Genomic DNA, 27884 nt, shown 5'->3' on the forward strand with positions numbered 1-27884 from the left:
GGTTGGGCTGCGGGGGTGAGGACTGAGGGGTGGGGCCAGGAATGAGGGGTTCTGGGTATGGGAGGGTGCTCTGGGCTGGGGCAAGGGGTTGGGGTGTAGGAGGGAGTCAGGGCTATGGGGTGGGGCCTGGGATGAGGGGTTTGGGGTGCAGGAAGGGGTTCTGGGTGGGGGCGGTCAGGGCTGGGGCAGGGGATTGGGGTGCAGGAGGAGGTCAGGGCTCTGGGCTGGGGGTGCAGGCTCTGCGGTGGGGGCAGGGATGAGGGGCTTGAGGTGCAGGAAGGGGTCCAGGTGTGGGGGGGCTAAGGGCTGGGGCAGGAGGTTGGGGTGCGGACTTCCCTCCGGCAGCCGTGGTGCAGAGCAGGCTTCCCGCCAGTCCTGGGACCGTGGACCACACTGCTCCCCGGAAGCGGTCAGCAGCAGGTCTGGCTCCTAGGCGGTGGTGTGCAAGCAGCTCCACACGGCTCTCACCCGCAGGCACCGCCCCCATCCCCCAGGCTCCCATTGGCCTGGAACCGGCCAATGGGATTGTGGAGCTGGTGCTCGGGGCAGGAGCAGCGTGCTGAGCCCTGTGGCCCACCTGCCTAGAAGCCAACCCACTGCTGACTGCTTCCGGGGCACACGCGGTGTTGGGACAGGTGGGTACTAGCCTGCCTTAGCTGGGCAGCACCACTGATGGGACTTTTAACGTCCCAGTTGGTGGTGCTGACCAGAGCCACTAGGATCCCTGGGTGCTGAGCAAGGCGACCCAGTGCCTTACATGCTGCAACCCAGTACTGGGACGTGACCCAAACTTTGAAAAACACTGGACTAGATTATCACACTGGACCCTTCTGGCCTTGGAATCTGTTTAAGGAGAGACTTCAGTGCTTAGTTGGTAGCAGTTAACTATATATGCCCTCTAGTTTAGAGAGTCAGTGCTTCATGTAATAGGAAATCGGAAAATTACGAATTAAAAAAATCGTTCTCTTATCAAGTCAGGATGATTAAAATATGGCCTTATCTTGTAAAGGGGTGTTAATCTACCAGAGAGAGGCGTAAAAAGAACCAATGGCTGGAAGTTAAAACCAGGCAAATTCAAATTAGAAATAAGACACACATTTTTAACAAGGAGGGTGATGATTAACCATTGGGACCACCTATCCAGGGAAGTGGTGAATTCTGCATCTCTTGAGGTCTTGAAATTCAGATTGGATACCTTACTGGGTACCCAAACACCAGTACTTGGGCTCAATACAGGAGTAACTGGTTGAAATTGTTTGGCCTGTGTGATGCAGGAGGTCAAACTACATGATCTAATGATCCCCTTTGGCCTTTAAATCCATGAAACGTACCAAGGGCCTGCAAATGACACCATTTAGGCAGACTGCTGTGCTCACATGGAACCCCACTGACTTCATTTGGACTCCAGGGGGGTACAAGACTCTACCCATGCGGATGACAGTGCAGGACTGGGGTCCATCATTTACGCTGTTTTGATTACTGGCTTAATGTAAAGGATTTTTTAATGTAATGCCAACAAGTGTGGGGCCTTTTGCTTATAAAGTCCATATTTGGAAAGCAGAAGAGTGTTTGAAAACATTTGTCATTTTGTTACAAATCAAGGAGCAGAGAATATTTAAACCTTAATTTGTGATCACATATTGCTACAGTGGACTGAGGAAGAAAGCTTTTGTGCATATGCCAACACTGCCCAACCTTGGCTTCCATAAAACTGGAGATGGGGTACAGTATCTACATATGTATTTGTACAAACTAACTTTTACCATATTTTCTTGTAATATTTAACATTATTGAAACAAAAAACATTTCATAAGAAGTATACAGCTAAAGAGCTGTGCAGTTTAAAAAAAAATATATATATATATATATAAGATTTTTTTTTTTACAAAACTCTCATATCCCAAAACAAGCCTAGTTGGATTTGCTTTAAACTTAAGTAACAATTGGAATGCTATTAATAAAAATGATGATCTGATTTAGCAGCTCTTCACAGTGTCACCACCTACAAATTATTATTTGTTAAATTCATAATTCTCTGTGTATTTTTGCCTTCACTATAAAAAACCCAAAAGATCAGTGTTAGAAAGGGAGCAGGAGTCATAATGACGTAAACATCTTCCAGATAACAGGTGGCATGCTAAATTGGTAGGCTCAGAAGAAAAGTAGCAAAACATTAAAAATGCTTTGCTAATTTTAGTTTGGCTTTTCATGCCAGGGGCATTGGATTGTGGGTAGTGAAAGCACTGGAATTACTCATGCAGTATTCTTCCAGAACGGCAATAGTAACGTAACATGTGTCTGCTTGTGCACAAGTGGTAGGAAAATATTGATGTGTTTCATCTTGGATAATACTGATCTAGATGTAGAATGTATAGATTTTTTTTAATTAAGTAAATGTGTACATTGCTGTATCATCATTTGCTCTAGGGTTCTCATTGCTTTTTAATAACTGAGCTTTGCTTTTTCTTTGCATTAGTTGGAAGGGTCAGATCCGTCAGGGCAACTACAAAGTGCTGATGAGGAAGTTGTGTCAGCTGCCTGTCGACTTGTGTGCGAATGGGCCCAGAAAGTCCTAAGCCAGCCATTTGATTCAGTCTTGGATTTAGCTCGTTTCCTTGTCAAAAGTCACTACATCGGCACCAAATCAATGGCAGCTTTAACTGTAATGGCAGGGGCGCCAGCAGGTAATGGGTTAACTCTTATTTCTGAACCTCTGGGATGGGTAATCTCTTATTTTAGAAGAAAATTTATGCATTTTGTGTAATGATAACTTTTTAAATTTAAATAGGGAGAATTTAAATAGGGAGAACTGGGGAGACTGGGTGATCCAGGACTAGCAGTTGGATACAGAATTTGCCATCTCTGTCACACGTTGGAATGTGGCCCAGTTGAGGAGTGACTGAAAGATACGTTAGTCTGATGATCATTTGGTGAAATGAGTTAGTAGTGTGAGTCCAGTCCGTAATGAGTAAGCATCCACTTCACTAACACCCTGGTTCCAGAAAGCCCCCATACCTTATGCATGTCCTGAATAGCGATGGATTTAAACAAATATTAAAGTGCTTTGACTGAAGCAGAGTCTAAATTGCTGACTTGGTTGGGTCCCTTGTTGGCTGGCTGAGCGTGGAGGCCTAGGGATTGAAGTTGCAAAGCCCTGCAGTGGACTTGGAGGGCTGGAAAGGGGAAGCATGAATTGCTATTGCCTGTGTTGTGCCTCTTCTGTGACTTTAGTTTCCCAGGCTGTTACAATGGCTCCTTTCACCAGTGCTATAAGAGGAGAAAGTTACTATGACTATTTTTGCTGCAGTTGAGATTTTTATGTTTGTTAGTTGTAAGGAAAGGGAGTGGAGATGTCGAGTAAAATATTGTCACATCTGGTTGGAGCAGTTTTCTACCTGGGAAGAGAGAGAAGCCTTTACATAAACTATGGTTTACAGTCACTGGGATTATTTCATGGGGACTGTGGAACCCCGATTGCTGCCAAAAGGACTACTACTCTGAAATCCAGTGAGCATCTAAACAGTAGAGAAAGGAGGTGACAGGAGGAATATTTGGCTACATTAATGTTAATTGTGACAGTACACATGGTACAATCTGGAGTGATGGACAGCTTTCCCCCTCAATTCTTCGACCTGGGGTGCCTTTTAGACTGGTTCACTGTGAGAGCAACCACTCCTTGTTTGCCCGCACGCAGCCTCCAGCATGTAAATTGCTCATATACTGTATGAGTGTTCTAGCCAGCCACTCCTGAATTATGTTACAGAGCAACACCAGCAGATTCCCAGTCCCAGACTTGTCCCCAAAAATTTGCATCTTGTATTGCCCAGTACCCTCCTTAACAATGCAAGCTCATAGAAAGTCCATCATTTTATTAATAGAAAATGATAGGCACAAATCTTCTCATCTCAAAGAGAGTTCCCCAATAGGGTTGCCAACTTTCTAATTGCTGACAACCGGACCCCCCCACCCCCCAGCCCTGCCACCTGCTTCACCTCTTCCCCCAAGGCCCCACCCTTGCTCTGCCTCTTCCCTTGAGGCCCCGCCCCCCATTGCTTGCTGCTGTTCACCCTCCCCCTTCTTTGTAGCTGGATCATCTTCACCTCCCTCCCTGCCCCCCCCCCCAAGCTGGGCTCCTTCTGCTCTGAAGCTGCAGCCTGATGCGGGGCCCGCCTGCCCACAAGATGCAGGTAGGAGGTGGCCCCAGCTTAGCAGCGGCTAGCATGTGTTGATGACCCGCGCATCCTTCCTTCTCCACCCACAATAACTGGACTTTTAGTGTCCAGTCAGTACATCTGACCAGACACTGCCAGGTCCCCTTTTCAATCAACTGGACACCTGGCAACCTTATTCCCCAAACACTTCAATCCAAACACACTGGCTTAGATAAAACAATAAAACAAATTTATTAACTACAGAAAAACAGATTTTAAGTGTTTACAAGTAATGAGGCATAAAAATCAGAATTTGGTTACAAGAAAATAAGAGGTAAAACGCAACTAATATCTAACTTAACAAGCTAAAGTTAATTCCAAGTAAAATGTCTCTCTCACCACATGATTTTGCACTTTTACTGGCTGGATTCGTTTCAGCCAGAAACTCTCCCCCAATCCAATGCTCCTTTCCTTCTCTTTCAGGCATTGTAGATGTTGTGAGCAGCAAGAAAGGGAGGAGAGATAATCTGAGGGATTTGGTCCCCTTTTTTTATAACAATTCTCTTCATTGAGAATTATCTTCTGCTGGGGTTCAGGTGACAGAGAGTCTGTGGGACGGGAACTTCCAGCTGTTTCTTTGCCAACATGTAAATTTCTCTCTCACAGCCTTCTTGCCAAAGAATGGCTGCTTAACCAGGTGATAGTCCATTTGATTATGCTGATGCCTGGCTAGCCTTTTATCTCTGGAGAACTAGTTTGAAGCGGTTTCCCTAGACTTGGAACATGTATTATACAGTAGAATTTTTTAACTTTACATGCAACGTAGTAAAATATTTTACCAGGACAACGTTCAGCAGATTATGTTTTCAAATGATACCTCACATAGCATACTTTGTACAAAATTCATCATAGTCTTGTAAAAAGGGTGAACATAAGGATACAGATGTCACAAGCATCTGAACAGTAAAGGAGATGAAGTGAGGAATATTTGGCTACATTAATTGTTACTAAAAGAATTCAGGGTGGCCTCTCTCAAATACATTTCCCCAGTCTCCAGAAACTGGTTATGAATTCACAATCTCATGGAGAGTGGGGGTAAATCCCCTGATTGAGGCATTTTACAGTCAGGATATAGCACTCTAGTTCAGCGTGGACATTCAAGTTGGCATCCATTTCACAGGTGTTTCCAGAGTTTGTATGTAGAATTAAAGAACGTCTGTTCCCTTTCTGTACAGGAGAATTTCCTGAATACTGGTGGCTCTTTGAAAGCAACATATAGGGAGAATGCATATCAAATCGATTATGGATTTTTTAAAAGGATTTTTCAATTTAAACTAAATACATTTTTCCTTTAAAATGTAAAATGTTAAAAGTTGCATATGAAATCATGATAATCTGTGTTAAGCCTACATTTACTATTATATATTAAAATAATTTAAAAAAATAAAAAGTTGCATCAGTGAACCTTCCTCAAATGAATTAAAGAGTGCTGCTTTTTTAATTTTATACAGAATCGGGGGGAAAACATGTTTATTGAGGTCAACGCAAGCTTTATAAATAGGTTACAATGTCATGCATTGCATTAAGTATCTGTTATTTTCAGTCTTACAGTGGAGCAAATGTTACTTACATTTTTCCAAATGTAAGTATTTTCAGTTTCTGTTGTATAAAAAAGCTTTTGACTTAATTACTTTTGATTTCATTTAAGTAGTAGGTGCACAGAGAATATTTTCTTCATTTGGTCTAGTTCATTCAAATTTGAGAAACCAATTGGGAGTTGAAAAAGTTGTGTTCCTCTTTCAGATTATGACTAAAAACCAGAATGAGATCTACTAATTCTAAAAACTTGAAGGAAATGGGGCTAAATTTTCAAAGTTAGTTAGGCCATAGACACACATCTGTATCTTTAGGCACCTAAATACTTTTGAAAATCTGACCCATGGTGACCAGTAACAATTGATTAACTCCACAGTTAATATTTCCTTTGTTTAATAAATCAGTTAGTTTTAAATGCAAAACATGTTTTGATGAACTTAACTTTTTTTCTTATGTATCCAGCACTTAAGGTAATATAATTTTACTAATAAATACCATTTAAAAATGCTGGTTTTGTACATTTTTAATTGAATTCCAGCTTCCATCCAAATGCAGTTTAAAACCAATTCTGAGTATAACGTTATTATCTAGTAAATAAGAAATGCTTAATTAGAATCATAGAATATCAGAGTTGGAAGGGACCTCTGGAGGTCATCTAGTCCAACCCCCCGCCCAGAGCAGGACCAATCCCAACTAAATCATCCCAGCCAGGGCTATGTCAAGCCTGGCCTTAAAAACTTCTAAGGAAGGGGATTTCACCACCTCCCTAGGTAACGCATTCCAGTGTTTCACCACCCTCCTAGTGAAAAAGTTTTTCCTAATATCCAACCTAAACCTCCCCCACTGCAACTTGAGACCATTACTCCTTGTCCTGTCATCTGCTATCACTGAGAACAGTCTAGATCCATCCTCTTTGGATCCACCTTTCAGGTAGTTAAAAGCAGCTATCAAATCCCCCCTCATTCTTCTCTTCCATAGACTAAACAATCCTAGTTCCCTCAGCCTCTCCTCATAAGTCATGTGTTCCAGACCCCTAATCATTTTTGTTGCCCTTCCAATTTCTCCCCATCCTTCTTGTAGTGTGGGGCCCAAAACTGGACACAGTACTCCAGATGAGGCCTCACCAATGTCGAATAGAGGGGAACAATCACGTCCCTCGATCTGCTGGCAATGCCCCTACTTATACACCCCAAAATGCCATTGGCCTTCTTGGCAACAAGGGCACACTGTTGACTCATATCCAGCTTCTCGTCCACTGTCACCCCTAGGTCCTTCTCTGCAGAACTGCTGCCTAGCCATTTGGTCCCTAGTCTGTAGCGGTGCATTGGATTCTTCCGTCCTAAGTGCAGGACTCTGCACTTGTCCTTGTTGAACCTCATCAGATTTCTTTTGGCCCAATCCTCTGATTTGTCTAGGTCCCTCTGTATCCTATCCCTACCCTCCAGCGTATCTACCACTCCTCCCAGTTTAGACTCATCTGCAAACTTGCTGAGGGTGCAATCCAGACCATCCTCCAGATCATTAATGAAGATATTGAACAAAACCAGCTCCAGGACCGACCCTTGGGGCACTCCGCTAGATACCAGCTGCCAACTAGACATGGAGCCATTGATCACTACCCGTTGAGCCCGACAATCTAGCCAACTTTCTACCCACCTTGTAGTGCATCCATCCAGCCCATACTTCTTTAACTTGCTGACAAGAATACTGTGGGAGACCGTGTCAAAAGCTTTGCTAAAGTCGAGGAATAACACGTCCACTGCTTTCCCTTCATCCACAGAACCAGTTATCTCATCATAGAAGGCAATTAGATTAGTCAGGCATGACTTTCCCTTGGTGAATCCATGCTGACTGTTCCTGATCACTTTCCTCTCCTCTAAGTGCTTCAGAATTGATTCCTTTGGGACTTGCTCCATGATTTTTCCAGGGACTGAGGTGAGGCTGACCGGCCTGTAGTTCTCAGGATCCTCCTTCTTCCCTTTTTTAAAGATTGGCACTACATTAGCCTTTTTCCAGTCTTCCGGGACTTCCCCCGATCGCCATGAGTTTTCAAAGATAATGGCCAATGCCTCTGCAATTACATCCGCCAATTCCTTTAGCACTCTCGGATGCAACGTATTTGGCCCCATGGACTTGTGCATGTCCAGTTTTTCTAAATAATCCCGAACCACTTCTTCCTTCACAGAGGGCTGGCCACCTCCTCCCCATTCTGTGCTGCCCAGTGCAGCAGTCTGGGAGCTGACCTTGTTCGTGAAGACAGAGGCAAAAAAAGCATTGAGTACATTAGCTTTTTCCACATCCTCTGTCACTAGGTTGCCTCCCTCATTCAGTAAGGGGCCCACACTTTCCTTGGCTTTCTTCTTGTTGCCAACATACCTGAAGAAACCCTTCTTGTTACTCTGAACATCCCTCGTTAGCTGCAACTCCAGGTGTGATTTAGCCTTCCTGATTTCATTCCTACATGCCCGAGCAATATTTATATACTCATCCCTGGTCATTTGTCCAATCTTCTACTTCTTGTAAGCCTCTTTTTTGTGTTTAAGATCAGCAAGGATTTCACTGTTAAGCCAAGCTGGTCGCCTGACATATTTACTGTTCTTTCTACACATCGGGATGGTTTGTCCCTGTAACCACAATAAGGATTGTTTAAAATACAGCCAGCTCTCCTTTCCCCCTCATGTTATTCCTTTCCCCCTCATGTTATTCTCCCAGGGGATCCTGCCCATCAGTTCCCGGAGGGAGTCAAAGTCTGCTTTTCTGAAGTCCACGGTCCGTATTCTGCTGCTTTCCTTTCTTCCTTGTGTCAGGATCCTGAACTCGACCATCTCATGGTCACTGCCTCCCAGGTTCCCATCCACTTTTGCTTCCCCTACTAATTCTTCCCGGTTTGTGAGCAGCAGGTCAAGAGCTCCGCCCCTAGTTGGTTGCTCCAGCACTTGCACCAGGAAATTGTCCCCTACAGTTTCCAAAAACTTCCTGGATTGTCTGTGCACCACTGTATTGCTCTCCCAGCCGATATCAGGATGATTGAAGTCACCCATGAGAACCAGGGCATGCGATCTAGTAGCTTCTGCGAGTTGCTGGAAGAAAGCCTCGTCCACCTCATCCCCCTGGTCCGGTGGTCTATAGCAGACTCCCACCACGACATCACCCTTGTTGCTCACGCTTCTAAACTTAATCCAGAGACTCTCAGGTTTTTCTGCAGTTTCATACTTGAGCTCTGAGCAGTCATACTGCTCCCTTACATACAGTGCAACTCCCCCACCTTTTCTGGCCTCCCTGTCCTTCCTGAACAGTTTATACCCATCCATGACAGTACTCCAGTCATGCGAGTTATCCCACCAAGTCTCTGTTATTCCAATCACATCATAATTCCCTGACTTCGCCAGGACCTCCAGTTCTCCCTGCTTGTTTCCCAGGCTTTGTGCATTTGTATATAGGCACTTGAGATAACCCGCTGATCGCCCCTCATTCTCAGTATGAGGCAGGAGCCCTCCCCTCTCGCACGCTCCTGCTCATGCTTCCTCCCGGTATCCCGCTTCCCCACCTACCTCAGGGCTTTGGTCTCCTTCCCCTGGTGAACCTAGTTTAAAGCCCTCCTCACTAGGTTAGCCAGCCTGCTCGCGAAGATGCTCTTCCCTCTCTTCGTTAGGTGGAGCCTGTCTCTGCCTAGCACTCCTCCTTCTTGGAACACCATCCCATGGTCGAAGAATCCAAAGCCTTCTCTCTGACACCACCTGCGTAGCCATTCATTGACTTCCACGATTCGACGATCCCTACCCCAGCCTTTTCCTTCCACGGGGAGGATGGACGAGAACACCACTTGCACCTCAAACTCCTTTATCCTCCTTCCCAGAGCCACGTAGTCTGCAGTGATCCACTCAAGGTCATTCTTGGCAGTATCATTGGTGCCCACGTGGAGAAGCAGGAAGGGGTAGCGATCCGAGGGCTTGATGAGTCTCGGCAGACTCTCCGTCACATCACGAATCTTAGCCCTTGCAAGCAGCAGCTGTCTTCTCTGTTTTCCCGGTCAGGGCGGCAGATAGATGACTCAGTCCCCCTGAGGAGAGAGTCCCCGACCACCACCACCCGCCTCCTTCTCTTGGGAGTGGTGGTCGTGGAACCCCCAACCTTAGGACAGTGCATCTCATGCCTTTCAACTGGTGGAGTCTCCTTCTGCTCCCTTTCCCCAGACGTATCATCTGGGCCACTCCCCACAATGGTACCTGTGGAGAGAACATGAAAACGGTTACTTACCTGTATCTGCGTTGCTGGTACATGGACGTTCCCCCTTCTTCTGGAGGTCACGTTGCCAAATTTCATCACCGTCCTCCTGTCCCCGCTGCGCAACCTGCTCTGAATCTTCAGAACCTTGTGCTCGAAGAAGCATATCCTGACGTCTGTCCAGGAAATCTTCAGTTTCTCTTATGCAACGCAGGGTCGATACCTGTTGCTCCAGACCTTGAACCTTCTCTTCCAATATGGAGACCAGCTTGCACTTTGTACACACAAAGTCGCTTCTGTCCTGTGGAAGAAAGACAAACATGGTACATCCAGTGCAGGTCACAACAGCTGAACACTCCCCATCCATATTACCTTCCTACTACGAGCTTCCTCAGGAGATGCAGTAATTACTCAGAGAAGTAGTTAAGATGTAAGCCTCAGTGGGCTCACCCCAGGCGAACTCCCAGGCAAACTCCTGCTGTTTGCTGCTCTGCTGTCCCCCGCTGCTCAGCTGGTTTGCTTTTGGAGCTGCCAGCTTTTTTAAACAGCCAGGCTCACCTGAAACAAAACACTCCCAACTCCCGCCCTTTTCAGCCAACCAATCAAGCACTCGCTCAAACTTTTAAGCTGCCCTCACTACAAACACTCCGAGCCTCTCACCAAACACACACTCAGATACCCAGATACTCACCAACACAGATCCCAGGCAAACTCCTGCTGTTTGCTGCTCTGCTGTCCCCTGCTGCTCAACTGGTTCTCCGCCGCTCAGCTGGTCTGCAGAGCGCCGGCTTTTTTACACAGCCAGGCTCACCTGAAACAAAACACTCCCAACTCCCGCCCTTTTCAGCCAACCAATCAAGCACTCGCTCAAACTTTCAAGCGGCCCTCACTACAAACACTCCGATCCTCTCACCAAACACACACTCACCAATACAGATCCCAGGCAAACTCCTGCTATTTGCTGCTCTGCTGTCCCCCGCTGCTCAGCTGCTCTAACAAAAAAAAGTAAAAAGAATCTGAATAAATGTATGTTGAGGCATATGATTGCTTAAATAAATGTGTATGTGCAAATTTAGTGTAAAGGCTATATTTGGTTGCACATCAATGTTAATGGTTATACCAACCAAGGGGAATCAACCTTTTTTGTAGAAAAATAACTAAAAAGTACAAATGCAAAACAAGATTACAACCAATAAAGGTTTCCTGGTTGCTGATTTAAATTAAGATTAAATTAAATCAGTTTGATTGACATCAGTGCACCCTGCTGCATATCAGCACTTGGATGGTGAATTGACTATCCCTTCCAGACTAGTCCCAGATGGGTTCTCAAAACACTTGAGATGGTGGATAAAAATCAATGATTTTTTTTAAAAAAAAAAATTTTAACGGATTTTTGTATTTAAATCGGATTTTGAGGAAAAAACTTATCTAAAGATAGTTTTAATTAAGATACATTGTAGCTCAAAGATATCTCATCATGGAATAGGGATTATAAATTTTAATTCTATAGTATGAGACAATATATTCATGTAATGTTTAAGAAAAGTTTTGTCAATGAGTTCCAATAGTTCATGGATTAGGGACCCAATCTTATGAGGTTCCAGGGGCTTCTGTATAGATTATTTAGGTTAATCTTTCTATCTACCCAATGGGACTCAGTGCTCAGTCTAGAAGATACCATCAGAGATGCTTAGTTTTGCAGTTCTCAGACTGTGGATTTGTGTCTCCAGAGATAACATGCTTGTTAAGAGCAAAAATATTTTTAAGTAAATAATATATAGAGGTGAGAAATAACAGACCTCAACCCTATTGTCCCTCTGCAAATTTGTGTACACAGAGTCAATCCCTTACCTCTGTCTAAAAGTGCAAAGTTTCAAAAAGTTCAATGACTAGAAGATTTTTGGGGGCGGAATAGATTTGGACAAGAAGAAGAAGTCTGGAGATAAATGTGAGAAGGGAGGGACAGGCAGTAGAAACAAAAGTGAAACTGTTTGAGCAGCATATTCCAGAAGTCTTGAGGTCTTTCTGAGTGTAGCCTTCATTGATTTGAGATTTACCATACCATTCTCTCACTAGAAGGGAAAACCTATAATGGCAGCAAGCCATAAAAGAGATCGAGTTTGGGAATATTTTAATGAAGTTCCTCTACCTGTGGGTAAGACAGGCAAGCGGGCAAAATGCAAACAGTGCAACAAAGAAATGCAAGGCCTGGTTGCCCGAAGGAAACAACGTCATGAGAAGTGTTACTTCTCAGGAGGAAGCTGCATTGAAGATGATGAAAGGAACATGTCTGAACATGCAGGATAGTCAGGTTGGTAAACTTTTATTTCATACTTTTTCTTAAGGACTGCCTGTCTTCCTTCTGGACTATTCTTGAATTCTCATGTTTGAGCAAAAAATATAGGTGTTACTCTCTGGTACTATCATTTTAGATACAGTTGTGATAAAAAATAAATAGCTGGAATAGGCAGATCTTCCTCCTTTTACAATTTCACCTTTAAAGTAGTACTGAGTGTCAGTGAATTCAGTGAGTAATACTAAATGAGCAGTGTGGTGGTAATAATTAAATAACTGCATTGACTTATTTTGTTTAGGAGAATCCATCCTCAACATACAGGATTCTGAAGACTATCCACCTTCAAGATCACCATCATTTTCTATAGTTTCAGAGTTATCTGCCAATGATAGTGTTTCAGTCTCATCATGTATGTCACATAGCCACAGTATATCACCTGTAGCAAAAAGAAAAAAAATCTCCATCATCCAGAAACAACCATAGATAAGTTTGTGATAAGAACCAGCAGATTACAAAAAGAGGTAATTGATGAAAAAATTGCCCCGTTTGTTTATGCAACCAACTCTCCTTTCCCTATGATTGAGAACCCACACTTCATTAATATGGTTCAGTCATTAAGACCAGGATACAGTCCACCGAACAGAGTATATGTCACAGGCAAATTGCTGGATAAAGTGTTTGAAAGAGAAATTGAGCAGTGTGCAAAAGGTCTAGAGCAGTGGTTCTTAACCTTTACTGCAGCCTGCACCCCTTTGGTTCTCAAAATACGTTCTCGCACCCCTTATCAAAAATCATTGAAGTAGGTCAGTTCTTTAAACCTAAATATATTTTTTTGTATATTACAGTAATTGTTAAAAAATGTAAATGTTAATGTTAATAAATACATAGGTTTGATGAAACAAAGTAGTTGTACTTATGTGCCTGTGCTTAATTTGTGTTTTTGATCATAGAATATCAGGGTTGGAAGGGACCTCAGGAGGTCATCTAGTCCAACCCCCTGCTCAAAGCAGGACCAATCCCCAATTTTTGCCCCAGATCCCAAATGGCCCTCTCAAGGATTGAACTCAAAACCCTGGGTTTAGCAGGCTAATGCTCAAACCACTGAGCTATCCCTTCCCCCCATGATTTACCTTCTAAAAAATCTGACATGTCTCGCACCCCCAGAAAGGGCATCTTGCACCCCAGGTAAAGAACCACTGGTCTAGAGGGTGAAATTGTTAACCTGAGTCTTGATAGGTGGAGCAATGTCTGCAATGATCCTGTTGTATGTGCTTGTGTGACAACAAAAGAAGGGAATGTCTTCCTTACAGAAAGAATTGATACATCAGGAAATGCACACACAGCAGAATCCTTACAAGAAGTAGCAGTAAAAGCTACAACAAACTGTGAAAAAAAATTCAAATGTCTAGTACACAGCTTGGTCACAGACAATGCTGCAAATGTATCCAAGATGAGAAGAAATTATTTAGAAGAGAGTGAAGAGAGTTCCCAAGCTACATATGGTTGCAGTGCTCATTTGATTTACCTCCTAGCCAAAGACTTCAGTGTTCCAGAATAAAGGCTAATGTTGTTGAAATTGCAAAATACTTCTGTAACAACCACTTTGCAGCAGCTGCTCTGAAAAAAGTGGGAGGAACCAAGCTAACTCTCCCACAAGACGTGCGATGGAACTCAGTAGCAGACTGTTTTGAGCACAGTATCAAGAACTGGCCTAATCTGATGACAGTTTGTGAACAAAATCGTGAAAAAATAGACGGCACTGTCACAGCCCAAGTTCTCAACACTGGGCTTAAGAGAAATGTTGAACACATGCTGAGTACCCTGACACCTATTTCTGTAGCCTTGAACAAAATGCACGGAAACAGCTGTTTTATTGCTGATGCTGTTGAAATTTGGAAGGAACTGAGTGAGATCTTAAAAAGAGAAATGTGCAATGACAGAGTTAAATTACAAGCATTAAAAAAACGAATGGGGCAAGCACTATCTCCAGCTCATTTTCTTGCAAATATTCTCAATACTCGGCACCAGAGTCAAACCTTAACTGCTGAAGAAGAGGAGTTGGCTATGACATGGACAACCAGCAATCATCCCTCCATAATGCCAACTATAATAAACTTCAGAGCTAAGGGCGAACCATTCAAGAAATGTATGTTTGCTGATGATGTTTTAAAGAAAGTCACACTAGTGAACTGGTGGAAGTCACTTAAGCACTTGGATTCAGAGACTGTTGAAGTGATAATCTCACTTTTAACAGCAGTAGCTTCTTCTGCCGGTGTAGAAAGAATATTTTTTTCCTTTGGACTAATTCATTCCAAATTGAGAAATCGTTTGGGACCTGAAAAAGCAGGAAAGCTTGTTTTTCTTTTCCAGATTACGAACAAACAGGAAAATGAAAGTGAAGACGACTGAGTTAGCTGCAGAAGCCAGTATTCTAAGTTTCTCATGTTGACTTGGCTGACATAGTCGATTTAATTTTTGTTGTTTTTTTTTTTTTAATATTTCATTTAACTATTTTAGTTTAAAACAATTTTAACAAAAACAAACCTGATTTTAAAAAACTTGAATGTTTAATTAAATTCAAAAATTCATATGCTTGTTTTGTTAAAATGTTATATGTTTGCTGTTGAACAAAAAAATCCAGAATACATAATGTTGTTTTAGTTAAATAAAACCATTTAAATGTCTGTCTGGTGATGTCCTCCTCCTAATACAGCATGGCAAGAAAATCCTCCAAATATTAATGATTAACCTGTTGAACTGGAGATAGTTCACTTCCCAGTGACTTCATAAATATCTGCTTCAGTTACCTTTGATAAATGAAATAACCAGACAATCATTCGTTTTCTGATATAGCTGTAAAACTATCTGAAAAGTTTTCAAAATAAATCACTTTAAAAATACACAGCGTGTACCTTCTAAAAATGAAACCTACATCTATCTCTGAGTTGTGAAGAATATGTGTATTAAGGTTATAACAACCAACAAGAATGCACTTTTATGTAGAAATCCATGATTAAATCGAGTCTTCCTGACTCGTGATTTAAATCATGATTTAAATCAATTTGATTTAAATCAAATCCAGCCTGACTTGAGAGCATGCATAACTTGAAGCGTATGATCAATGACATTAAAATCACAGGGACTATTCATATGCTTAAATTTAGGCATGTGCTTACATACTTCGTTGGAGCAGGGCTGTAGTAGCACAGTGACAGCACTTCGGAAATACATATAGATAGATTTGGTGTGAATTTTCTGTTAGGTGAATTTATCTCAGCTCTTATTTAATTTTCTTTCAACAACTGATGTTCTCAGGGGCAATCTTGATGCATGTCAGGTGCAAACTGTCCTGAAATGTTTGCTCTGGTTCAGGTAACACAAGTAGGTCAGCAGGTGTCAGCATCAACCATACTAAAAATAGAGCTTGTGGAGGCGGGGTGGATGGGCTTCTGCTGGTGCAAGTTTGTGAGGTTGTGCAGCTCTCCCAAATATTTTATCTTAGTTAGCGTTTCATTTATGATTAAGGAGCTGCAGTAAATACTCCATTGTTAAAGTTAAAAGACAATTTACACATAGGAACATAGGAATTGCCATACTGAAACAGTCCCTTGATACATCTAGTCCGGTATCCTATCTCCAAGAATGGCCAAAACCCAGTGGTTTTGACAAAGGTGCAAGGAACTTCCTAATCCTTAATAGATTGAGACTGGCTTAAGACCTGAAGCATGAGGTTTACTATCTCTTCCAAAATTTATAGTAGCAGTAACTATTATAGCTCTGGATATTCTTGTTATCCATATAAATGTCCAGTCCCTTTATGAATCTTACTGAGTTTTTTGTCTCAAATATATCCTGTAGCCGTGAGTTCCAGTGCTTAATAACTTGTGATTATTTGTGTAAAAAAAATTTTCCTCATGTTCCCTCATCATTTTCAGAGACTCCCTTTAGTCTTAAATGTCCCGTGATTATTAAGAGGAAATCAGAGAATACTTGTTTGGTGTGGAAGGTTTGAAGTAAATTGCTGAAGTACAAAAGGCTGTTCTTGAGTTATAAGGGGGAAGCTATGATTTCTTGTGCATCAAAACTTGTTCTCACTTTGTGTTTTGTGTCTCAAAAAGCATCTGGCCTGAGAAGTTCTCAATAGTTCTGTTAAGGATCAGTGTAAACTTGTGCATCCTACCCAGGTAGCTCTCTTGGCTACAAAGAGAGCCTTTGGAATGTAAAAAGGGTGGTTGACCACGATGATCATTTGTTTAAATAAATAAATAAAATGGGAAAAATCACAGATTAATCTCCCCTCCCCTGCTATACTCTGGCTCATCCCCCTTTTCAGCCACTGGCATCTGTGGCTCATAATTTAGAGTTCCTAGCTCATAACTAGAGTTCCTACTCCGGATGGCCCTTATCTTTTCCTTGCCCATATCCAGGGCTGATACATGGCAGTGCAAATCTCCATCTCCTTCATACTGCCCCTCAGATATATGCTCCTAGCTTCAGCAGCGCTGCCAGCAGTGCCACCACAAGAAAACCATAAATGACCCTTCACTCAGTACTTCAGCCAAGGAAACTTCTTTCCATCCCTTCTAGATGAGATGGTAGTCCGAGGGAGTGAGTGGATCATTCTTGCAAGCACTCGTGAGGGCTCATGAGGACACTGCAGAAGTTCTCTCCCTCTGTGCTGTCCATAGAAGCTGATAGCTCTCGCACACCTCTCTGTCCATGGTCTGGGCACCAGACCTCTTCTTCTTTCCTCTTTGGAACCAAACTACCTTTGCTTTTTTTGCAGAGAACAATTTGTCCATAGTGCAGATTCGAAAGAGAGCATGATTGCATGCATTCCCATAGTTGTTCTTCCCCTTCAACATTCAGCCCAGGTCACTCAAGATGTGGACAATTCAGTTCTTAAGTGAAAAAGGAATTGAGAGGTGAAGGCTGTAACATGCTGCAGCATTCCTCATGTACAGCTTTTAAACACCTGTGATGTGGAAAGGAAACCATGTTAGAACCCATTTACACAGGCATCATTTTAAGAACATGCTAGTCCTGGAACTGTTACTAAACTTTCTGAAGATCAAGGTTGTAACATGATTTGGTTACAGGTTAAAATGTGGATTAGTCCTGACTACACAGGTAAAAACAGTTGCCTGGAGGCTTTGCTGTTTGTCTCTGACTTTCAGGGACATTGTTTCCAGAGAGTATTTTTCTCAGTCTTCTGTATCTCCATCTCCCCTTCTGCATTCAATTGTCTTTTCCATTTTTCACCTTCTCCATGTTGTGTCTCCCACCCTTCTGTGCACTAGTAGCACTATTAAGCACTTCTAGCATTACCTATTACAAGCTAATATCCCTGCCACACTTGTACTGCAACTGGTGTTCGACACTGTATACTGCTGGACTCTCCCCAGACTGTTCAAGGGGATTTAAATGCTGTATAATCTGTTCAGCACGTCTTGTCCATGGCACAACCTTGTGTTTTGGAATGTGTAATTTTTAAAAGTGATATAAACATTAACAACAAAAAACAGATTGAAGATGCTTTAAAAGTATATTCACTGCCATCTACTGCCAGTTAGGCAAAGGACACGCTGTCAGTATTGTGTTAACTTGGATACTGCAAAGTGGGATTTCTAGAAACAAAATGCCGATGCAAAATATTTGAGCAACAACATAAGCGTATCCAGCTTGCCCAGCACCAAGGGGGTTTATCATCAGTATTAGAAATAAATTTAATCAGTAAATAACTATTCCAAGTACAAAACCCCTCATGAATATTTTCATTGTGTCTGTGTGCATGTGCACACATGTTGCCATGTATTTATTTAGATCTAGAAATATCACACGACATACATGGCATAAATCACTTTTGTTCTTTTCACTTTCAGGAATAAAAGGGATCCCTCAACCCTCTGCTTTTATACCCACGGCTGAAAGTAATTCTTTTCAGCCTCAAGTGACAACTCTCCCATCACCAGTTGATGCCAAGCAGCAGCTACAGCGTAAGATCCAGAAGAAGCAACAGGAACAGAAACTGCAGTCTCCTTTGCCAGGAGAGTCTCCAGCAAAGAAAACGGAAGGAGCTACAGCCAATGGAGTAACAAGTATTTCTAATGGAAGTCCTGCAATCTTGTCTCCTCAGCCTATTGGTATCGTAGTGGCAGCTGTACCCAGCCCCATACCGGTAATGTGCTCCAATAGTCTTCAACCCAGACAACCTTATAAAACTGTTTTTCTCTATTTTATATTTATTCTGGAAATATTTAAGCAAATAGAAAGTTATCACAGACTAATGGCTTCCTGTTGCTATATGAATGTTGAGAGATAGATTCGGTGACCCTTCTTTTCTTGTTCCAGGGACTTTTTCTGTTGTTCCAAATAAGTGACAAAGCCAGAAATGTAAAAATTTTGTCTGATGGATGTGGATGTGTTAGAATGATACTTACACAGCACGGGCCACATTCATCCTTGGTGTAAATCAGTGACAGTGGCACTTAAACCAGGAATAATTTGGATTTTAAATGGGAATCATTATACCTTTAGGGCAAAATTTACATGAGTTCTGAAGCTTGCACAAGACCCAATGCATTGCTTAAGCCCTTCATATGGTATGTAAATGTGGCTTCATTAGTCCAGAGGGCTTTGTACTGGCATCTGTTTAACCTTTATTTGAATATCTATACTGTAGTACAGACTTGTTTGTTTTGGCTGAACAAAACCTGATTTTTGGCTTTATTGTATATTTTGATAGCTAAGCCAGTTTCTGCCTGAATAATGTTTGGTTTGTGTTTTACTCACTGGTGGAAGTTTAAAAATTAATGTTTGAAGATCTCCTCCCCTCTCTGTCTATCTTCAATCAACACTCCAAGGTCCTGCATCTGAATCATAGAAATGTCGGGCTGGAAGGGACCTGGACATGTCAATGAATGCCCCTTTTTTTCCTGCAAAAATGCACTTAAAATAGGGCCTCAATTTTACGAGAATCAAGCCCCAAGTATCTAGTGCAGATTTTAGTTATCTGGATTATTATTATTTGTATTACCGTAGAGCCTAGGAGCCTAGTCATGGACCAGGGTCCCTTTGGGTTAGGCAACAAGGATTATTTGTTCTGTTCTGATTTTTTGCTGGCCTTAGTACTCAACTCTATTGTCTTTCATCCTTTCCCCAGGAGCTTGGGGAAGAGGTGAGCCTAGGGATAGTGAGGCCTTGTTGCTTTGTCATTATACCTGTTCTCGTGATCTGATGTGTAAGTTGTGGGGCAGTTGACCATTGAGGTGGAAGAGCAGCTTTACTATATGTTTTGAGTATTTACTGTGACAGTCTGCAAGGAGGCTATATCTCTTTGGGATTGTCCATGATGGTGGTGATGTGAGTGTTCGTATTCTGGAAGAGCAACTAGAGTGTAGGATGGGTGCCTGTTTGCAGTTTTATATATAAAAAACAGTGCAGCATCCTTTTAATCCTTAGGATGTGGCACTCTTACTCCCCATTAATCTAACTCTATCCATTAGATTATGTAGGGCATGCATACTTTTGTTTAAATTGACTGTCCTTTTTCTCCACATACAGGTACCGAGGACCAGACAGCTGGTGACATCTCCAAGTCCCATGGGCTCCTCTGATGGCAAGGTTCTTCCGCTCAATGTTCAGGTGGTCACCCAGCACATGCAGTCAGTCAAGCAGTCACCAAAGACTCCTCAGAATGTTCCAGCCAGTCCAGTTGGTGACCGTTCCGCCCGGCATCGTTACCCACAGATCTTACCTAAGCCAGCAAACACCAGTGCTCTCACCATCCGCTCGCCTACTACGGTGCTTTTCACCAGTAGCCCAATCAAGACAGTTGTGCCAGCTCCCCATGTAAATTCCTTAAACGTGGTAAAAATGACAGCAATATCTCTTGCCCCTAGCAGCAGTAGTGTACCCGTCAAACACACTACTTCATTGAACAGCAGTACAGGAGCAATGGAAGAATCGAGGACTGTTCCGCAGATTAAAAATGGGTCTGTTGTTTCACTTCAGTCTCCAGGATCCAAGACAAGCAGTGTTGTAGCTACACCTGCAGTTGAGATCAAAATGGAACCAGAAGCATTGCTGGATGAGAACCCAATACAGTGCCAAGAGAATTCTGATGTGTCTAAAGCTATAAAAGGAGCACCAGGCCTGCCTACTGCTCAAAGTAATCATTTTGAGGGAACAACCTTGAAAGGTTCCACTGAGAGCATCAGTGAAGTGAAAACAGTTAAGGGCTGTGATCAGAGACCTGAAGGAGCAAGGACCAAATATAAAGCTCGACCTAAAGAAATCATACCAGTTTCTTCAGCAGGCAATAATCAAAGCACTCTCACTCTCTCAGTTGCCACTCAAAACTTATCCAACACCAGCATCAGTTCACCTCCTAGTGGTGATTCTACTATTAAAGATAAAACATGCACTAAAAGTCCAAGGAAGCGACTACCTTCTACGCTTCAGGAGTCCCAGGTACCACCTGTAAAGAAACCACTAGTGGGGCAGCTTTCAGCAGGTAGCATGGAAGGTCAAAAAGGAAGCAGTGTTAAGAAGGTTCAGAAGGTTGTATCATTAGCTAGAAATGACAGTGCTAGAGCACTTGCTCAAGTTCCTAGCAAGGTCACTATAAAAGTAAATTCTACAGCTTCAACACACTTAGTGACAAACTGTCCATTGAATTCCAACGTTATAAATACCAGTGATTCCACTTTGGGACAGCAGCTCACAGCCTCATCTCCAGATATAAAAGTAAAATTGGAAGGAAATTTGTTTATCTTAGAAAATGATTCAAAATCTGATGGCAGCTTTAATCCAAATGCATGGCAGCATATCACTAAAACCTCTGACTTTACATCTGTGAACGCTGAACAGCAGCAAGATATCAGTGTTATGACTATTGCAGGACAGTCTGGCTCTAATGATTTACAGGAATCTGGATGGGAGCCAGTGCACTGTGAAGGAATACAACAGGATACATACAGCCAGCAGTTACAGAGCCAGATCCAAGAATCAGCTTTGGGTCAAATACAAGCACAGTCCTCAAATCAGTTACCGTTACCTCTGCAGTCTGAGTTAAAAGAATTCGAACATACAGTCCCTCAATCAAACGAAAACTTCTTTTCATTTGATGATGACCTTACACAGGACAGCATTGTGGAGGAACTGGTGCTCATGGAGGAGCAAATGTCAATGAACAGTTCTCATCCTTATGGTAGTTGTCTGGGAATGGCACTGCAGAATCAGACAGCAGCTCAAGGAGCTCCAATGTCATCTCATCCAAGCAATACGCACTTCTACCATTCAATCCACAACAATAGCACTCCAATTCACACTCCCACACCTACCCCGACTCCCACACCTACCCCGACTCCGACCCCAACACCCACGTCAGAAATGATTGCTGGATCTCAGAGTGTGTCACGAGAGAGCCCATGCTCACGACTGGCTCAGACTACTCCTGTAGACAGTGCTCTGGGAAGTAGCCGGCATACACCCATTGGCACACCACATTCAAACTGCAGCAGCAGTGTCCCTCCTAGTCCCGTGGAATGCAGAAATCCTTTTGCATTTACTCCAATAAGCTCCAGTATGGCATACCATGATGCCAGCATTGTCTCAAGTAGCCCTGTGAAACCAATGCAGCGACCTATGGCTACTCACCCTGATAAAACCAAACTTGAGTGGATGAATAACGGGTACAGTGGAGTCACTAATTCATCAGTTTCAAATCATGGCATTCTTCCAAGCTATCAGGAGCTAGTGGAAGACCGTTTCAGGAAACCTCATGCTTTTGCAGTTCCTGGCCAGTCGTATCAGTCTCAGTCCCGGCACCATGATACTCACTTTGGTCGTGTGACTCCTGTGTCACCTGTATCACATCAGGGAGCTTCTGTAAATAGCACCAACAAGCAGGAAGGCTTTGCTGTTCCTGCCCCTCTTGACAACAAAGGAACAAGTTCCTCTCTCAATCACAGTTTCAGATGCCGGAGCGTAAGCCCTGCTGTCCATCGCCAGCGTAATCTTAGTGGAAGCACTGTCTATCCAGTTTCTAATATACCACGCTCTAACTTGACCCCTTTCGGAAGTCCAGTAACACCTGAAGTTCACAATGTGTTCACAAATATTCATGCAGACACTAGTGCCAATAATATAGCTCAAAGGAGTCAGTCAGTCCCTTTGACTGTCATGATGCAGACAGCCTTCCCGTCTCTTCAGAAACAAACAAACACTAAAAAAATAACAAATGTGTTGTTAAGCAAACTTGATTCTGATAGCGATGATGCAGTAAGAGGTTTGGGAATGAACAACATGCCTTCAAATTACACAGCGAGGATGAATCTCACTCAGATTTTAGAAACATCCACCACTTTTCCTAGTGCCAACCCACAAAATATGATCAATTCCAGCACTTCAGTTTATGAATTCCAAACACCAAGTTACCTCACAAAAAACAGCAGCACCGATCAGATCAGTTTTTCTTCTGGAGATAACCAAGCACAATCAGAAATTGGAGAACAGCAATTAGATTTCAGCAGCACTGTAAAAGACTTTTTAGGGGAAGACAATCTGCAAACCAACCAGCAGCTGGTGAATCAGGTGGTGTCAGATCTCAATAACGGTGCATCTGTCTTTTCCAGCGACATCAGGTTGTCTTCCGACCTCTCAGGCAGCATTAATGATCTGAATACTTTAGATACAAATCTACTGTTTGATCCAGGTCGTCAGCAGGGACAAGACGACGATGCTACACTGGAGGAGTTAAAGAACGACCCCTTGTTTCAACAAATCTGCAGTGAATCCATAAACTCAATGACTACATCAGGTTTTGAGTGGATGGAGAGTAAGGACCATCCTGCTGTTGAAATGTTGGGTTAAATTTGTTTAATAATATGTATGTAGCACACTGTATCTGAAAGACAGACGTATTGTATTTGTCTTAATGGAAGTGCCTCCTGCAGCAGAAACACTTGCTAAGAATTGTGGCATTTTTAAAAAAGAGTTTGCTGTACAAGTCGCTTATTCTTTAGCTGGGAATAGGCAGTCTTTTCAATTTTAAATAAATTTCTGAAGGCTATTGAAGAGCCAGTATTAGAATTTAAATTTTATAGGGTTCCCACTTAATAGCATTTCTTATTGTAGCAAAAATATATATACATAGTGATTGAAAACCAGCATTCACAACTTCAGGAGAGGTGTTGGGAGGGTTTTAAATCCAACTTACTTGTTACTAGAGATTCAGTACTTAGTACTGCCTGCTACTTCTGAGGAGATGTTTGATATTGGCCTGTGTTATTCAAGTCAGAAATGTGTGGGACCTGTAGACAAGTAGGTGGTTGATGAGAGAGAGGGGTTACAGCTTGATGTAGGGCATACAAGTGGTGTTGTCTCATTGAGCATTACCCAGAGCTGCAGTACTATGGTGAATCGTGAGGAATATGTGTGACACCATTTACATCTATGATGAAGGGCTAAGATAGGAGAAAATAATGGGAACGATCAAGGAAAGAGAAAAATGCACTAAAATTTTATTTTAAATATATATATTTAGTGTTTTTATCCATTGATATCCAGGACCTCACCTTAATGTTATTTTAGTTTTCACTTTAAATGTTGGATTTTAATATGAGTTTAAAATGCATGATAAAAGATTCTGAGCACTGAGGCTTAATAAAAGTAGACATATGTATATTAGAAAATGATAGTTACTGTTTTATTATTTATCAGAATTAGCGAAGGTGACATGACATTTGTTTTCTTTTTTCAGTAGAATGGCTGCATGAGCTTATTAAAATATTACTATGTTTAAGATTTGTTATTAAACCCATCTGTTCTAACCTAATGGGGAGTAGAGGAAGGTGTTTTTCCTCTGTATTTTTCAGTAGGCTGCCCCTTTCTGTGCCTCCTGAAAATAAAGAAGATGATAAAAATGTTCTGATATTGGCTGACAACTATTAAAAATAACTTTTATAGAGCCATAATGTTACCAGGCACTTTACAAACATGCAGCAAGACACATGAAGTCCTTGGGTAAAATTTTCAAAAGTGCTTATGTCCCATTGTCAAAACTGTATTAGGTACTAAGGATCCTAAATCTCATTGACAGTCAGTGAGATTTAGGCTCTTAAGTCATTTAGGTGCTTTAGAAAACTTTAACCCTTGTCATTAAAAGTAAAAGAAGAATTTGAGTGTTGTAAAAATCTCTAATGATGAATAAAGAAAAGAAACTTAACCATCCAAGGTCCTAATGCTACAAAGGGGATCTGCACAGGCAAACTCTGACTCCCATGTGGAGTGTCACAGATGCCAGGCAGGCAAATCACTTTGTAGTATTGTTCCTGGAGCTTTGTAAGGGGTTTGTTGTTTCTCCTATGGACTGATGACATCAGTAGAACTTAAAGCAGGGTGTCACATTAGAGGGTTGTTAGGTTATCAGCTCATGTAGGAGAGAGGCAGAATGCCGCCATCTAGATTGGGCAAATGAGGAAGAGAGGACCAGATTTTCAGCTCTTGAAATGTATTTTTTCAATTTCGTGGTTCTTGAAATGTATTTTGGTAATTTCTTGCATTTCTGCTAATGATCTGAAATCTTCAGTATTTGGTTTTGACAGCATTCGTTGCCATGGTGCTGCTCACTAGCACTCCAGCTGCTAGCACATCATTGCTTCTCCTGGTCCCTGGGATCAAAGCCCTGAAGTAAGGCAGCCCCCAGCCCGTGAGCTCGTCTGATGAAGGACAAACAGTTGTGCCATACTGCAGCACCTGATCCCACGGGCAGCAGACCACAGAGAGAGTTCATGCCCCTCCTCAGGCAGACTCCTTTTGTTTTCTTAAGAGAGGCTTGCAAATTTTTTCAAGTTTGTGGGGGAGGTATTATTATAGGGTAAGCTTTGGGTTGATTATTTCCATGTTCTGTTGATTTCTACCAAGAAGTACACATTAGAGCCATTTCCCTTTTTGAAAGAAGTTGCCCAAGGCGGATCTTGAACTGATGTCTTTTGAGATGCTCAGTGCATCGCAAATCTGATCCTGTATCAAGTGCCAGCACCACTGTGCATATGGCAACCCTGCACTTCCAGCAGGCCTGACATGGGGGGATGACAAGGGAAGGCACATACAGGAGGGAACATCTGCACTGGTATTACGGTGTTCTATGTACGTGCATGGCGTTCTTCCCTTGCCTTGGTGCTGCTGGCACTGCACAGTAGCTCAGTCTAACTAGTCCCCTCCAAATTCTTGTGTTCTAAGAACATTTCTCAGCAAAGTTAAAGTAAATTTAAAAACTGGCTTTTTCTAAATTATGCAGCCATCACCGAAGGTTTTTAAATGCAAACGCCACATGGGGGCCTGGCAGAAAATTTTCCTTTAACTTAATTAGCAGGCAAATAGGAGTACTATTTAATCAGTGGATTTAAGGCAAATGTGTGTTTAATTCAATAAGGATTCATTAAATTACCACACATAGGGGTAAAACATTTTCACTTCAATAAATGGTGCTAGGCTAGCTCACAGCTTTGTATATTGGTATGTATTAGTTTATTGGAGTTCATGTGTTTGCTGTTATAATTAATAATCTGTTAGATCCCTGTTCTTAGTGCTAGTTACTTCTTTACTGTACATTGAGACAGAGCACTACTGCACACCAAAGTATGCAATACCCAAAGGAAAACTCTGTGATTCTAACTAATGGAAGCCTGTCTGTGTCAGATACTCCAAAAATAATAATTTGAGACAGTTCTGACCCCTTGTTTACATTACTGGCTTCCTACTATGAGAAAATAATGAAATTATTTTGATAGCATATTTTGCTAAAGTATAAAGACTAGTGAATTTGTACCCCATGTACAGTATTGCAGCAAACACTTTAAATTTGGTTGGTTAGTCCAGCAAACTTTCTGGGGTTCATATATTGCACTAAATTTCTGTTGAACCTGTGGCAGGCACGTTCCTTAGGATAAATGCAACCAATACGGCCCACAGATAAAAACTTTTTAATGTGTTTCATTATTAAAAGGCAAAATGTCATAAAAATGACAGATGAAGTTGTCTTATGTAGCAATGTGCATTGATCTCAATGAGATATTTCTATTTCTTATTCTCTTACGTGAGAATATTACAGCAGGAAGAAATTAAGTTTAGTTTGCTTCACCATGTTAATACATGATCACAAGATGTGCATGAGTGTTATTGACTTATCTTGTACAGTACTAGGTATATTCCTGTAACCACTTTATTTTTTTTATTCTTTTGCTGTATTGAAACTGGTTCCGTGTTAACCAGGCAAGCATAGTTATTCACAAGTAATTTACTTTTTTATGTTTACTAAATTAGCTTAGTTATTGTTGAATATGTTCCTTTCTTGGATTATTTTTTATTGTTCTGGTGTTGAAAAACATTTTTGTACCATTTTATCATGATAAGAATTCATGAAGTAAAGAATTTGCAAATAATTGCGATAAGCACTGACTTCTGAACTGAAAAGAAGGAAAGCATTTCTTGTGCAGTGCATCTGAGGTTCATATAATAGTCTTGTACTATACTGTGCTTTCTTTGCTGCACCATAAGGAAAGAAATATCCCTGTTCTACATTTTCATTTAGTGCAGGAAATCCGATTCCCCGCCCCCAGTGTTTTGTTGTCTGTTGTACTGCTGAAACTACAGTAGTTGAATATTGCAGTAGCATTTCAGTTATTTTTTTTATTGAAAGTGCTCAAAAATTGTTTTTTAAATGTTTTCAAAAACAATAAAAACATTTTATATTAAACTGTCTTGTTGAGCGTTTTCTTAGCAATCATATGGGAAGGTACATTGATGTTGACAAAATAAGGACCTTTCTGATTTGTATAAAGCAGGTCACTAAACTATCCAGTCACATCTTAAAGCCCTGATCCTGCAAAGATTTATAGTTTACAGTCTTACCTTTTAACACATGGATTGTCCCAATGAGATCAATGAGACTAGCTCATGTGCTTAAAATTAAGCATGTGCCTAAATCTTTGCAGGATCGGGACCTTAATTTGCACTCTGAGTTCTCTTGAATGCAACAGAACAATAAATACCATAGAGCTTTTTTGTAAGCATTTTGCTCCATGTTACATGTCCAATACAGATGTTAAACCAGAGGAATGGAAGGCAGTAAATGTTGCTGTATTTTTAAAAGACACTGAGGAGATCCAGGGAATTAAAAGACCAGGTAAACCTTAATCTGAACCTGGTGAACGGGTAGAAGTTGAAATGTTCAAATAAGTCTAACTACTGTGGCTCCTGCAAGGGAAGAACATGTCAGTAAAATAGTGAATAAAGAACAGGAATTCAGTTAGACTTTTAAAAGGCAGTTGACAAAGTTCCGAAGAGGTTACTAAAGAAATCTAAGTAGTCAAGGTGTGAGAGAGAAAGTACTGTCATGGATTAGAAACTTGCTAAACCAGAAAACAAAGAGCAGGAATATATGATCAGTTTTCATCATGTCAGAAAGTTAACGGTGGAGTGCAACTAGGTTATATACTGGGTCCAATGTAGTTCAGTGTATTAATGCTCTGAAAAAGGAGGCAAGCAGTGAGATGGCAAAATCTGATGAGGACAAATCTAGATCATTTTGCATTAAGATTTGAGAAGATTAT

At 41.8% G+C, this 27884-nt stretch overlaps 1 protein-coding gene across 1 annotated transcript in view; it reads left to right on the forward strand.

Moving 5' to 3' along the window:
• Positions 1-27028, forward strand: part of RFX7 (regulatory factor X7) — a 119030-nt gene extending 92002 nt beyond the window's left edge. The window contains exons 6-9 of the mRNA XM_073303792.1: positions 1638-1722; positions 2477-2684; positions 18150-18445; positions 19831-27028. Coding sequence (XP_073159893.1) covers positions 1638-1722; positions 2477-2684; positions 18150-18445; positions 19831-23142 — 3901 coding nt within the window. The 3' untranslated portion in view covers positions 23143-27028. The remainder of the gene's footprint in view (positions 1-1637; positions 1723-2476; positions 2685-18149; positions 18446-19830) is intronic.
• The last annotated feature ends 856 nt before the right edge of the window (positions 27029-27884 follow it).

Source organism: Lepidochelys kempii, chromosome 10 (assembly GCF_965140265.1).
Source record: "Lepidochelys kempii isolate rLepKem1 chromosome 10, rLepKem1.hap2, whole genome shotgun sequence".
Classification (NCBI taxonomy): Eukaryota; Metazoa; Chordata; order Testudines; family Cheloniidae; genus Lepidochelys; species Lepidochelys kempii.